Below are 15,691 nucleotides of genomic sequence, written 5' to 3'. Positions count from 1 at the left end.
ATGTAGATTTTAATAAAGGCATCTTTCCCTACATAGGTACCGTTACTAATAGTAAGCTGATACGTAGATTAACTAGAACCCTTGAAGCAGTAGTGAATGAGACTATTTCCGCCTTAGGCAATTTAACAGAAGAGCAGTCTGCTATGCGGATTGTTGTGCTTCAAAATCGTCTTGTCCTTGACGTCATCCTGGCTGATAGGGGCGGAGCTTGTAGGGTCATCGGATCAAGCTGCTGCGTATTCATACCAGAAAATTCGCCATCTGTATATAAAGCCATCACTCGCCTTCATAAGATTGTAAGCCAGATACACCAGAACCCAGGGACTTGGACTTGGTCCAGTTGGTTTTGGAGTGTGATATCAGCCTGGGGATGGAGAGTTTTATCCTTCCTAGGTATTGGCCTTCTCATACTATTCAGTTGCTGTCTATGTCTACAATGTGGACCAGCGATCTGTGGTCTGTGTGCCACATCGTGTATTCCACCACCAAGATTTCATTCGTCACGGAAGAAGAAAGAAGAACAAATGATGCTATATGAACAGATCAATGGATTAATGAAGATTGATATCTCTTGAAGGGCAAGTAGGGGACAAGGAGGGAATGTGGAAATATGGATTTTTCTGGTCAGTTATGTCCCCTATCTTGGACCCCAACGGTTCTATGTGCATATCACAAGTACATGTATGTTTCCTCCAGTTCCAGTTATGAAGACGCAAATACATGTGCGTCCAACGTCGACATGTCCTCTGTCAGATCCGCCATGAATAGGCCGGATATTCCATTCCTAAATATGAAAGGCCACCGGCTTTATATGGTTCACTTATGCCATTTTACAGTCCAGGCAAGCAGGCCCTGATTCTGTCATCAAAACTCTTCTTGCTTTCTGCCTCTGAAAGCTCCAGTCTGAGCCTGCATCTGTGACCATGAACTTTGTCTCATTCTCTGCGAGGCTCACGAAGCCTGACATCAGCCTATTCTCTGCCAAAAACTGTATTTCACCTTCGAATTATCTGCTTTCCCCCTCAGCCGATGCATTCCTGCCTAGTAGTTTAAGTAAACATTCTTCCAGTTACCGAGCAAAAGGCCCGGCTTCTCTGCCCTTATGCAAGTAATTCATAGCCCTGTTACCATGGAATATTCCTACCCCCTCGCATTCAGTGTAGACACTTAGACGCTTGTACATGCACGCACAGTCAGTATAGAATAGATTCTGTCCGAGAGTCCTTCTTTTGTGGATAACATAGTTCTTTAAACATAGGATGTTAGATATGATTTGGGATTAGGTTGACTTGACCCCCCAGACTTTTCGTCTCCACATGTAGAGCTAAATGTCAAGTCCCCTTCACCCCCTAGTTACACGTCAATTACACGTCATACTGCTGCGCGCGCATCTAGGCCAAGTATTATCTTATAGATCCACCTATGTATGACATCATAACCAATTATGTTCCTTTTTACTCTTTATTACACCCATTTCTGGTTACGCAGACAAATCGTCATTTTCCTTATCAATTGTTACGCCTACTGCATTCGCTTCATTGTAATGTATGTACTATAAAAGTTACTTCTTGTCAATAAAGTATGTACTTCACTTCCTGAACCCCCGTGGTGATGGAACTTGGAGCAACCGATTATAATCGATCACTGGAATAAAGCCCATTCCGAAACTCTAATATCACGGATTCTGCCTCTCATTTTACTGAGCTATTTTATAATGTTTCTGTATCAAATTCAGTCCCGGTAAAGGAATTTTATTTACCACACCAGCACAGCGCCAGGTCGCGCGTCTTCCACTGCTGCCGCGTGGTGAGCTAGCAGGGAGCAATGCAGCACTCCCAGGTTGCTGTGGCTTAAAGGTCCATTCAGTAGCCGCTGTCCCAAGTGTAATTTCAACTGGAGAGCGCAGTGAATGCGTTCCGGGTCCGCGCGCGCCGGAGTCTCCGGGCGTGCGCCGCTACCCAGCGCTACTGTGTCCCGGGGATCAGGGCCTATCTGAATGACTCTCAGCGGGTCGACGTATCTCCGTCCACACAAGTCGCACAGGGGTCAGGGTAGGGTCTTTCCAGTCCGGCCGTCTTCCGAAAGCCAGAACACACCTTGTGCTGCGTCACCAGTCGTGCAGTTGCCGGATAATTAAAGGATATTGTGACGGTATCTCGGAGCTGACAGTTCAAGCGGCCTTCTTGGTCGCGAGCAAGCTCAGTCCCCCCAACCTTACACCAGATTCTTGAAGAAATTCAAAGCCATATAAAGTGGCTTTGCGTGTATTCATAAATCTGACTTAGAGGTTTGCATCACGCATTTATCACATTGCGTGGTGCAAGCATGAGGAAAAGCTGTCATAAATATACACCTTAGACTTCAGGTCTACTTTTCTGCATCGGGCCCTATGAGTCTTAGTCATAAAACCCTCAATTGACTACAGACCCACTTTCATACAAACTTTATGTCCTCCTTGGAAATTGAACTAGACAAGATATCACTCTAAAATGTCTTGTCATAAAATTCTACATTAAACTCTGTATGGGTCAGAGAAAGCAAGTGCCGACAACCGCGTTGTATCAATGCGAACCATTACATTGCAAGTCATTACAACGACTTGCTTTAGGGGGCATGCTGGACTTAGGAATAGTACTATTTACTATTCCTACTCCAGTTTGTGCATCAGCAGGAAAGGTTTTGGATTGTAAATCCAACACCAGCGCGTGCCCTGACGCAAGTCGTTATAATGACTTGCGATGTAATGCTTCGCGTTGAAACAACGCGGTCGTTGTAACGACTGCGTTGTAATGGAATGCCTTTTAGCGCATTCATAGTAAACGATGTCTCCCAGCAATATATCACTTTTCAAAGAAAGGAGCAACCCTATTCACTATCTTGCCAGAAAAAGGCAGAACATTCACTAACTGAAGTGACGACTCTGGTTTCGCTTTTCCCACAAAGATCATTGGAAGGCTTGGGGAAAGAAGACTGTAAATAGACCTTTTATCCTAGGGAACACGGCTGTTATTGCACTGGAGCGTTTGTGATGAAAGGTGGTGGCTGATAGGAAGGTTAAGTTCTCCCTGGGCAAACACTCGTAGCTTGTGACTTATCAAGACAAGTGAATGTTTTTGTGCACTTCTCCTTAATACACTGAACCCTAAAAATATAACCATTGAGATAAAGGTACCTAAGGTGAAATCAATTGTAATCCTTTATCTCTTAATCCTAACTTCTCATTCTTAGATAAATGAATTTATTTATCATCTGTCATTTTCTAACAGTACATTAATATTGTCCCCAAATATTGACTTGTAATCTTCACTGAATTCTTTTTTGTACCCAAAAATCTTTGTGTCATGGTCAATAAATACATATGTGCAGATCATTGCAATTTTGTCCTTCAATTGTCTCATCATATACAAATTGGTGTTTTTCGTGCACAAGCACCCTATCGTTTACTAATCCTAAAATGCCAGTCATTTACAGCACGACCCAGGTACCCATATCGTATGCCAAGCACATTGGTACAAGGCAAAATAATGGGTGGGGGGCATCTGACTCTTCAGTATCTCATAGATATGTATTGGACTGGAGCTGAATGGGTGAACTGCAGCAACTCTCTCAGTAAGGGCCCAGAATTCAGGAAACAGAGAGAGGCTGGCCTTTGAACCCAGGAAGGTGAGCTCCATAACTGGGGACACTCTTGGGGTGATTGGAGCTGCAGTGCTAAGGGCAGATCTAAGGGTAAGCCGAATGATTGTCTCTCAAGCTCAGCCAATGCTTGGGGATGGACATTCAGCACTACCGTCACTGCCAAACTGTCTTACAGGGGCGCCCATCCCTAGGGCGTTGCTTACAAGCACCCTCTGGATGTTATATGGGGGGAAGCTGAATGCCTCGCCTGACCCAAGCACACAAAGTGTGGTTGCAAGCAGCTGACTTGACATTTAAGGCAGCCTGCTTAAACACTTGTACAGGCAGCTTGGCTGCATAGTTGGATGAGCTCTGCCACATTTTTTAATTATCCTTCTTCCACTGCATTTGAATGCAAAGACCAATATCTTCTCTATCTAATGATATAATTTCTAAATTGTTTTTCTTTCTAGAAACTGCTGAGAAAACCTATACAGATACTCACTGTGATGTCAAACCGATTGTGTTCCCGCTATTCTAGTTTGGGAGATGAAAAGACCAGGTTTATGTAAGAAATATATTTATTGCAAAATCCAATGTTTTTCTCTTGATCATATGTCATTGCTCTCATGCTTGGGGAGGGTGCCATTTTGGCATGGTGAGGCGCTCCATTTGTCCACCCTGAACAACCCCGCGATATCAGCGCACCTCAGTCCAGCCCGAAGGATTGGAGGATTGTTGGGGGACCATGAGTTCCACCACATAAAGTGAGCACTGCAAGTGCTAATTCAAGACAGCCTCTGCCACAGTTTTGGACTGACTGAGGTCTTAAATATTTGAGGAGGGGGAGCACAACTATTTTACCACCTTACAGAGTGGAAAATGGCTGCATGTCACAGCACATTTAAAGACAAGTACTGCTTTTGGGTGGAAATGTAGTAGCACTTGTTGGCAAGCCTAAAGTAAACAAGAGAACATTGTGCAATAACACGCACAAAGCAACATAACAACAAAATTAAACCATAACAGGACACAACACAAAAAGCAGTCAAAACAGAACGCAACACAACTAATGTACATCAAAACATAACATCTCAATAATGCAGCATAAAAACACAGCAGCACAAAAAGAAATCACAGAGCACAAGGCCACCACAAAAAAAGGACACACAATAAATGTGTGCACACGTTATTGTCACATATTATCACTTCTAAAAACCATTTTTCATAATTCAGATTTAAAAGGTGGATGCATTAAGCACTGCCATAAGTTATTACCAAGTACATAAAAAAAGGCCTGACAAAAATGTTTGCCCTCCTTACATAATGAGCCATTGAACAATTAGCGAGGAGGAAATTATGCCAACATAATCTGGTCATGTCATCCAATGTAACTCTGAGATATATAAGCCCCTCAGGATGAACGTTGTTGGCCATGGCATAGCAAAGCTTGACGCAGAGGGCAATTCCTTGGTACAGGTACTTTATTTGCTGCTTTTCTGTTCTTTACACCAGCAAACCTGCCAAATAGCTGGTCATCTACATGGTTCTCCTTAATCCTATGACTAGAAGCTATGGGCATGCCTTGAATTCAACTGGTATAGAATCTCCCACTATTTGGATAGATCTGGTAGAGAAAAGGTTGCAGGCAGCCTGATAGACTGCCCCACATGGAAAGGGAACATCACTTTCGTGAGAAAGAAAGCACAATATTATCAGGGAAGAAGGTAATATAAAGAGGCTCAACTGACAAAGCCTGAAGTAAATGAGATGTTATTGGGATGAGAAACATGAGGTCAAGATCAAAAGTCTTAGAGTGTAGCTGTGAAGAGGCTCAAAAAGAGCCCATATCAGAAGCATTCGAGCCAAATTGAGGTCCGACTGTGGCATATTAAAGGGAGAAGGGGAAAACATATGTGAGAGCTCTTTTAAGAAATACATAAAATTGGGTGATTTGAGGAACGAGGGCTGTTCAGACATGCAATAAAGGTCAAAAAGGTCAATAAGTAAACCTTAATCGTATCAATAGCAAAACCTCGCTGAGGTAAAGATAATATGAACACAAATATATCAGACAGTGTAGCCTGTAGGTGGTCAACCTACTTCTCTGTTTACCAGGTAACAAACTTGGACCATAGGCCTGAATAGATATATTTGGTGCAAGGGCTGCAATCAGTCACATCACCTCCAACAGTAGATCAAAACTTTTCAATTGCTTCATCTCAATCTCCATGCATGGAGATGTAGATTGTGGAAGTTCAGGTGTAGCACCTTTCCTTGCTGCTAGAACAACAGAACTTTCTGAAGAGAAAGTGAAGCAGAGGGAAGATGCTGAAGGACACAGGATTGGAGTGCCTGGCCATCCTGGCCCAAACATGGGCCACCATAATCACCTGTGCTCAGTCCTGCCTGACTTTCTACCAGACCCACTGAATGTACAGAAAATGTGAAATGTGTATAGGAAGCTGTAATTTCACAGTACGCATTTCCTAGAAACCCCCAAACAGGAAACTGTAGAACATACAACCTGGTAATAGGGTTTTCATAGGTAGCAATATGTTTGCAAAGGGTCTGCCCCACTGGGCAAAGATACCTTGTACTGACTCTGGATGCAGACCCTACTCCTGATCAGCAAGATAATATTAGCGATAATATTAGCTGAGTTTATCTGCCGTGATGTTGAAGGATCCCACCGACAGAGACAATCAGGGAGATTCTGGGAAGTGGCATGATTCTGTGAAGTGGCAGGATTGCAAAATCCTCAGACTCTCAAGACAGGGGGCACAAGACCACACTCTGCCCTGCTCTTGCAGTATCACATGGTGATAATGTTGTCCTTCAGCGCCTGGATCGAACGGCTCTTTATAGAAGGTAGAAAGGGCTGTAGGGCCAACCAGGTGGTTTGCAGCTTTAACAAATGTATATGATGACGCTACTTCATCTGGAACGAGAGACCACTGATCTCCAACTCATTCAGGTGACCTCCCCAGCCTAGAACTGTCACTACCCTGATCTCTTGAGGGAGCAAGGAGTACTGCTTCTCAGTTGAGTGATTGACATTCACCACTGAAAGTCCTGAGCCACCTTGTCGGACACACTGATCTTGAACAAAAAGCATTCTCAGTGCTGAGCTAATTGTGAATTCCATTGAAGGGACCGCATGAGTCAATAGCATTATGCACCAACAGGAAGCAAAATGCTAAGAGATTCAAAATCCTCAGGACCATCAAGACTGGAACAGAAACATACCACTGGGATCAAAGACTGAATATTGTAGACTTGTTGTGGAGGTGGGAAGATCAACACAACAGGTGATGGGAGGTATGCTTGAAATTTGTCTAACCTATAGCAATCACCCAGGGTAGCTCCCACCCCATTGTTCTTTTGCTCACCATGTCACCTCAGCTTTGACCTAGCCATATGCAAATCATCCTTAACCCTTCTCCTCATCCTCCACATGGAATCGGGACAGCCCGATCTGCCAAGCCAGGTCTCCCATCCCCTCTTGTGTGTTTGATGTACCACCCAAAATGACCACGGGTATACCCAGACATAGGTCTCTTTCCCATGTTGCCACTCTAAACATGCTACACCTGACTAAAGAGCCCCAATGAGGGTGAAACCTGTCTTGGGTTGCTTGTGTTCATTTTGAAGAGGACCTTACTTGGCAGTTCGGGCTGGACGGCTCCCATTGGAGCAGGGTCAAGACTGATTTACATAATGGCTAGGTCTTATCTGAGGTGGCATCATGGGCAAAAGAACGATTGGTTGGAATGTTGCCTTGAGCGATTGTCAGTGGTTAGACTTATTGCAATCATCTTCCCATCACATTTTGTGTGTTTGATGTACCATCCTAAGTGGCCAGGAGTATGCCAAGATGGGGGTCCCTTGCTCACTGTACCACTGGAAACAAGCTACTCCAGACTAAAGGTCCCCAATCAGGGCAAAACCGGTCTTGGGTTTCTTGTGTTCCGGTTCAGAGAGGACCTAGCTTGGCAGTTTGGGCTGGACTGTTCCTATTGGGGCATCAGTCAAGACTGATGTGAATATGTCTGTTCCTCATCTGAGGTGACATGGTAGGCAAAAGAACAATGGGTTGGAATGCTACCCTGAGTGATTGCCAGTGGTTAGGCTTATTGCAAGCATCTCTCTATCACCTTTTGTGTCTTTGAGGTGGGAAGGTCTTCAGGAGACACTTGTCCAGAGTGGTGCCAATAAAGTGAATCCTCTGCACAGGCTGGAGATGGGATTTGGGCTTTTAATGGAGAACTCCAAGGTGAACAATTAAAACATCATTGCGTGTACGTGGTCTGAGACTACCTGAGACAGCCCATCTTCAGCAGTCAATTGTCGAGATACAGGAATCCATTTATCCTCAACCTGCAAAGATGTACAGCATGATCTTTGTGAATACCAGAGAAACCAATATGAGGTCGAAGGGCAGGATTGTGAATTACATGTGATCTGACCCCACCACAAAATGAAGGTAGTTCCTGTAGGACTCTAAGACCAGCACATTAAAGTAGGTGTCCTACAGCTCCAGGGACACCATCCAATCCTCGGTGTCTAAGGCAAGAGGGCCTGAGCGAGTTTCTTACTCTTAAACTTCTATTATCTGATGAAAGAATGAATGAATCTGAATCTCAGAATTGACCTCAGGCACCCTATCCTTCTTGGGGACCAGAAACTACTGAGAGCACTTACCCAGCACTCCCTCAGCTTCTGGCTTGAGTTAGATCTCCCCTTTGATAGCAATATCAGCACTTCTTTGGACTGAATATTGGCGTGATCCACACCTGTCTGAATGTGAACTGTGGGATTGTGGGAGGAATATCCAGGAAGTGGAGGGCATTCCCAAACTGGACAATTTAAAGGAGCTATAGGTCTGATGTGATGGGGCACCAGTAAGGCAGGCAGTGCTGGATCCTGCCACCAACTGACTGTAAAAAGATGGCTACAGGTTGAATTAAAGAAGCTCGGCAGTGATGCCTGGAGAAGAGGAGGATGAGAAGTACTGCTGCTGTTGTTAACTTTATATTTTGACATCACAGCTGCCCCTGCCATTATGAAAGGTTTGCGTAGGTTGATGCACACGCTGGTAGGAATGCTACTGCCAAAATGCAAGAGCTTTTTTATATCCTCTGAATTTTCTGTATTGCTGATGGAACTGTCCTGCAGGACAAAGTAACCCCAGTGAGTGGGCTGTAGCTGTACTGTCGTTAAATGTCACTATGGCTGCGTCAGCCTTCTCACTGAAAGCATTTATCCATGAAAGATCATATCTATCAAAGATGCCTGAACATCCTGGAAAAACATGTGGAGTGCAATCAGGCATCTCTCTTGATCGCACTGCTGTCCATTGCATGGCCAACAGAGTCTATCCATTTCAGAATGTAGAACATACTTTGCAGCATCCTGTCCTTCCATGTTGTGCATATCCTACAGCAAGGCTGACGACAGCCATGCATGTAACAACCCAAGAGGCAAACTTCTGTTAAGCAATGCATTGCTAATCTGGCAGAAAAAAATACTTTTTTGCCCAAGTTTCAGATTTCCTATAGGGTGGAGTGGCCTGAAAAGAATGTGAGTTCAACTTACTCCTGGGGGTGCTGCCTCACAATGTTCTTTGCTGTGTTAAAAACATAGGGTGACTTGGTGCTGGTCTCTGACATCTTGTGATAGGGGGAATCATTGCTGGAGTCGAGAATGATTTCGACCAAGCTGCCAGGATTGGGTCAGTTATGGCATAATTGAAATGCAAAGTCTGTAGAAGTGTCTGATTCACTGGGAGGTCAATTTAACTGCTTTCACATTCTCAACTTCATTATGTGAAACATATTGGAGGCCTTGTATGGTGTCTGAATCCAATCCAAAAATTTCTTCTATCATCTGATTTACTGCTGCCTAGGCGGAGACTGAGGTGTTGCCCTTGTGAGTTTAGCACTAGCTTTAGTGATACTGTATCTTAACAATGGGCAAGACCTTGCTGAGGATCTTTCAGGATCTGAGACCGAAGCCAGGGACAGATCCAGAAGTGGCACCACTGAAGCAGGAGGAGGTGCTGATGGAGGATCAAGTGGTGAAGCTCGCGGCATAGGAGTTAAGGTGTACCCTGGTGCTGGTGGTGGAATAGGTTGACTTTGTGTGGGGTCAGTCTTTGCCAGAGAAGGACCCGCTGGCAGAAATCTGACTAGAGGATCAGACAAGTCCGTGGGGCCAAAAGCCCTGCCAGGGAACCCAGGACTGGTCTGAAGATCTGCAGCATCTGCAGCATGGCCTCATTGCAGCCATCAATTTGCTGCAGAGTTAGCAATAGCACTGGTAACTCAGGGCAAATTAACGGTGTGTGATGTCTCCCTGGATCAGGAGCATATGAACTTTGAAGACCTTTAGTGGTGCTTCTTGTGCTTCTTCGTCAACGTGTCCCTAGACCTTTCACAAGGTGAGAAATCTCTAGCTACACAGTATTAACTTTTTTTATGAGTGCTAAAAGATTACCTAAGTATTGTCTTTTGAGGATTACTGCAACATTTGGTTGCTTCAGATGGAGAGTGTGTATCAACGGTTTGCCTTGTTTTCATTAAAGGCAGACAAATTTGGGTGTTGTGTAGACTAGATGTAGGAAGACTCTGGAAAATTAGAAAATTATGGAAAAGGTGGACTAGTAGGTCCAGACTGTTTAAGTTGTGCTTGTAGTGTGGACAGGTCATTCTGCTGGTTAACCTCAGATAACTGGTGGATGAGACTAAGACATTTGGAAGGCCTTGGATTGCAAAGGCAAGTTGGAAAGTCTAGGAAGAGAGTGATGGAGAAGTCGTTGGCCCAGGTCTAGGTTGTATAAGTATAAGATAGTGAAATACTTAATTTTAAAGTGGCCCTCACTGCCTAGAATAAGAACTTTAAAAAGACACGTAAAGATCAAGTTATACTAAAACTGAACCAGGCAGGTAATTCGACAAAGGAACTTTTTAAAGTCCTTAACTCCTTCACTAAGCCCACAGCTTGCGTCCAGCAGATTACCCCCTCTCAGGGACTATGTGACAGCATAGCTGTGTACCTTGATGACAAAATTAATTTAATTTATAATCAATTTCCTCAAAACTCTTGTCACGCTGAGCCTACTGAACTAAGATCTTTAACGGTAAGTGGCTCAGTTGTTGGCCTGAAACGTTTTAATGGTATTCAGGTCTCTCAGGTGGAAGCCATGCTTAGAATCGTGAAATCTGGCTCTCCTCTTGATGCGATGCCGGCACACAAATTTGGTCTCCTTGCTCCTCTCCTGGCCACCCCAATTGCTGAGATTCTGAACACTTCTTTAAGCGAAGGTATTCTGCCACTTGAGTTGAAGGCCGCTCAAGTGCTACCTATTAAGAAGAAAGATCAGCTGCCTGCTAAAGTTCTCTCTAATTATCGCCCCATTTTGCTCTTCTCGCTGCTGAGTAAAATGGCAGAGAGTTATGTTAACACTCAGTTAACGGACGACCTCGATAACCACGCCATTCTTGATCCTTCTCAGTCTGGGTTTAGACCCAACCACTCCACAGAGACAACCCTCATTAGGGTCACAGATCATATCAAAATGGCCTTGGATGATAACAAAGCAGTGCTGCTGATCTTGTTGGATCTGACAGCAGCCTTCAATATGGTCTCTCATCAGAACTTGATTCTTCAGTTGAGTGAGGCTGGTTTGCAGGGACAGGCACTTCATTGGCTTGTCAGCTTCTTAGACCGGCACACTCAGACCATCAACCTGGGTCCATTTCGTTCCCAAACCTTGAAACTTACTAAGGGAGTGCCCCAGGACTCTTGTCTGAGCCCTACTTTGTTCAAAATCTATGTGGCCCCCCTTGCCAAGGTCATCCGGGATTACGGTTTTACTCCTTTTCCTACTCTGATGATACCCAACTACTCCTGTCCTTTGATAAGGACACTGAGTTCATTGATCAGCGTTTTGCAAAGGGCATGTTATCCATATCAGAGTGGATGACGGAACACTTTCCTCAGCTAAACGCGTCCAAGACAGAAATCTTGCTGTTTGGCTTGGCTCAGGCATCCTGGTCCCCTAGGTGGTGCCCGGCAGTGTTGGGCCCTGCCCCTTCTCCAACTATAGTGGCAAAAAACCTAGGGGTCCACTTAGATGTACAGTTATCTATGAAGGACCGAATCATGACTACGGCAGGGACCTGCTACCATACCCTGACCCTTTTGTGCAGAGTGTTCTGGTGGCTGCCTCTTTCTGTATGTAGAACCTTGATTCAGGCTTTTATTATTGCCCGTTTGGAGTATTGCAATGCTCTACTGGCATCTGCAAATGAATCCCTTCTCAGCAGATTGCAGATTGTTCAAAATGTGGCAGCTCGCCTGGCTCTCAAAAAAACACATCGCACCTCCTCAGGGCCATTGTTAAAACAACTCCACTGGCTATCCGCCATAGAATTAACTTCAAGCTCTGTTGTCTCGCCCATAAAGCACTATATGGTGCGAGCCCTAGCTACCTGGCCGGCAAGTTTAAAGTCTACTGTCCGAATCGTCATCTTAGATCGGAAGGTAACGGGCTGCTAGTGGTCCCCCATTTTAAGAAAATACGCACAGGAGGCAAAACTGTTGCCTATCTGGCATCGAAATACTGGAACATCCTGCCCGAGGACTTGCGCAAATGCCCCAGTCGTTTCCACTTCAGGAAACTCCTGAAGACAGAATTATTCAGGGCTTAATCCGTGACCGCCCGTGTCTGTCTGACTTCCTCTCTAGCATAGCGCGGAGATACCCCTTCGGGGGTTACTCCTGCGCTTTACAAATCCCTTACATACATACATATAAGTAGGACTGGTAGTTCCAAGAGGGACGGGATTCGAAGGAAGGCTGATAGGGTGAGAGAAAAATTGGAGAACCAATTATCACATGAGGTTAAAGCATGGAAGTAGAGGTGCACCTGTAACTTTAACCCATAAGTCATAAAAAGTGAGGGTAGGTGGAAGAGTGTGGCCTTAGATATATCAGGGCTAATAAGTAAAGTAGTTGTCAGCTCCTATAGGTAATTTATGATAGGAGATGAGATTTGGAAATGTCACGTGTTTGTTGTTCAGGTTAGTTTTATATGGCGCAACGCCACGTGTAGCAAAGTTTGTGAGCTCAGATCTATTATGCATTAAAGCAACCTTTTGCACAATATTTAGGCATATGTTGTTTCGTTCAAAATACGTATTTAACGGAATTTACAGAAGAATCTGCATTTTGAGCTGGCAAAATAAATATCATTTCACCAATTTAGACTCCATTCCTTGGTGAACACCGCAGAATGATTCTGCCACGCTATATAGCTAACACCGCTTCAGCGTCCTTACAATTGCAAACGCGGTGCTGTACAAATGCTGATAATATAACAATTTTAAGAACACCAGTCCCTTAAAGAATGTACAATAAAGTGTGTTTGGCATAGCACTTGCTACTATATATGTATCAATTTGTAGTTTTTTCAATAACGCGCATTATTATTACCCAACACATTAATACTAATGTTCTCATTTTGTTTACCTCAGAAGAGGAAGGCTAGCTCAACCTGAGAAATGCAAGTTACTCACAGATATCAGCCTGACGCACTTACATGGCATGTGTTTTGGAACAAAGAATGAAACAAATAATAAGGTGTTGTTTCCAGAGCCTTTTTATTTGTAATTGGTAGGACCCAAACTGGTACTTGTTTTATTGATCTCAGAAGGGCGAAAGATTTGTAAACTCCAATGGAATTCAAACCCATGACCTGTAAATGTTATCCATATCTCAGAAGCAGTGAAGCCCATTGACTACCACTGTCCTGGTTGCCTCTTGGGGTCAGCCTCACATTTTGGGCCACATGTATAAAAATGTGGTTACAAAATCCTGTTCACAAATTGAATAGCTTTGTAAAATTCCGACTCATAGTGGGTCATAGTTTGGTCTACCTCATGAATATTAATGAGGTAGGTTGCAAGTTGCAACTACCTACAGTTGAGAGCTATCACAGGGCCTGCTAGGTTCATCAGACCACCTTGTGTGTGATTGCTTTTCGATAAAGTAAACTTTTTATTTTTTGATGAAACCCACTTTCCTTAAAGAAAATGTGGTTGTGTTTAAAAATAAAGTTGACTTTCTATCAAGTGTTTGTTTGAGAGTTAATAGTTGTACCCTGGACCAATCCATACTCCCCCAAAAACTTTTTCTTTAAATTCACAAAGGGGAAGGGGGTTCCCAAGGGACCCCTTTACTTTTATAAATGCATTAGTACCCCAAAAGGGGGTTCATCATTTTTCAATGTTTTATGATTGGATTTCGGTCACAAATCATTTGATACTTATCACACTGATTCGATATTTGGAAGGGACGCCTACGTATACCCTTCCAAATACCAACTCGGCATGGGGACACAATCCCATTTTAGGAGTATGTAAAATGGAAGTAGTACATTCCAAAAGCATTTGAACTGTTTGCAAACACAACACCAGAGTGTTTGCAACTGTTAAAAGGCTTAGCACATCTAGCCCTTAGCGCGGTGCGATGAAGGCAACAGAAAGATGATCACAGAGGTTTTGAAGGGGTTCACTTTTCTATGTCAAAGGGAGATATGAGCCTGATAATATGGATTGTACAGTTTCATCTAGAGCTATGACCTTAAAAGAATACTGTTTCAATTCAAAAAGACTCTGCAGGGGCTAGATCCTACATTTTATTTGGCAAAGCCCACCATGCTAGCTGGGGTCAAGTTGCTCAACTGTTTGAATATCCTCAATAAAGGTTTTTGAAACATTTAAAAAAAAAAAAAAGTTGCTCAACTGTGACCTTATAACTTTTTACCTTTAATCACAGCATGACAGTTCCCAGCTACTGTGTTATCGTGCCTGACTGAAACACGTTTACGTTTCTGTTCATATTTAGTGCATTGGTGACATTTGCCCAAAAGGTGCCATCGGCAGAGTTCAAGGACATCCTGCCCATCGTCGAAGAGAGCGTCCCAATGTTGCCTAAATGTTGCACTTCCCTCACTGACAACTGCTTTGAAACCGAGGTAGGGTGGCACTTGTATTTTTACTTGTTAAACATGCTGGTAAGCTTAACGCCTGATTTTGTTGGCAGTGAAATTTTGAAGGTATTTGCCATTTTTGGAGGTCTAGAAATGTTCCCCATTTTCCATATTTGTGTGGAATTTTAATATGCTACTGTATGTGGAGTGAAAACTTTGGCTTGGTGTGGGCAGGCTGTAATACCCCCCCGTGTATTTTTCTCATGCAGCGTCCTTGTATACCGACTTGTAAGATAGTGTACAGATCATGCCGTTATGCCTGTTTTGAAGAGAAATACAGAAAAATTATTTGCGAATTTTGGGATGGATGTTTTTCCACCTGTTTGAGGTTGTTGATGTCAGCATCTTCCGAAGATATACCATCAACATCTTTGAAGGAGTTACTTATTTTCAATGTCTTTCGGAATGCACGTAAAATGGTGCCCTAGTGACAGTTACCTAATAAGATGGAATTTGAGAACAAGGGGCCTCATTTATGAAAAGTGACGCATCACTGCGTGAAAACAGTGATGCGCCACTTTTCACTGCGCCCTCCCTGCGACTCCAGTGATGCGTCATATTTACAGTATGACGCATCATGTCGCAAGGAGTCACAGATACGTCAGTATTTCTGACGTATCTGTAGGCGCAAAAGTGACGCATCGCTGGAGTGTGTCACAAAAGTGACGCAACTCCAGCAATGTGTCCTTTCACATGGGGCAAGCCCCATGTGAAAGGGCCTGCGTCAGTCTTACGCCTGCTGTGAGGCAGGCGCAAAAAAGTGACGCATTTGCACACTAGGGGGCAGATTTATGACGACTGGCGCATCCCTGCATATCAGCAGGGATGCGCCAGTTATTATGCGCCACAGCTGCGCCACCATGGATGCGCCGCATTTATAATGCGGCGCACCATGGGGCAAAAACGGCACAGATGCGTGACGCATCTGTGCCGAAAAGTGGCGCATTGCTGGAGTTGCGTCGCAAGCGCGACGCAGCTCCAGCAATGATCTGGGGGGCCCTATCTGTACAATGCTGC

At 44.1% G+C, this 15,691-nt stretch overlaps 1 protein-coding gene across 2 annotated transcripts in view; it reads left to right on the top strand.

Annotated features, from left to right (window-relative positions):
* The window catches only part of GC (GC vitamin D binding protein), a 293,245-nt gene that overhangs the window by 163,245 nt on the left and 114,309 nt on the right, over nt 1-15,691 (top strand). For both annotated transcript variants that reach the window (XM_085641007.1, XM_085641008.1), the window contains exons 6-7: nt 4,092-4,186; nt 14,530-14,659. In XM_085641007.1, coding sequence (XP_085497133.1) covers nt 4,092-4,186; nt 14,530-14,659 — 225 coding nt within the window. The remainder of the gene's footprint in view (nt 1-4,091; nt 4,187-14,529; nt 14,660-15,691) is intronic.

This window comes from Triturus cristatus, chromosome 2_2 (assembly GCF_964204655.1).
Source record: "Triturus cristatus chromosome 2_2, aTriCri1.1, whole genome shotgun sequence".
Taxonomy (NCBI): domain Eukaryota; kingdom Metazoa; phylum Chordata; class Amphibia; order Caudata; family Salamandridae; genus Triturus; species Triturus cristatus.
This window is presented reverse-complemented; position numbering and strand designations above follow the sequence as displayed.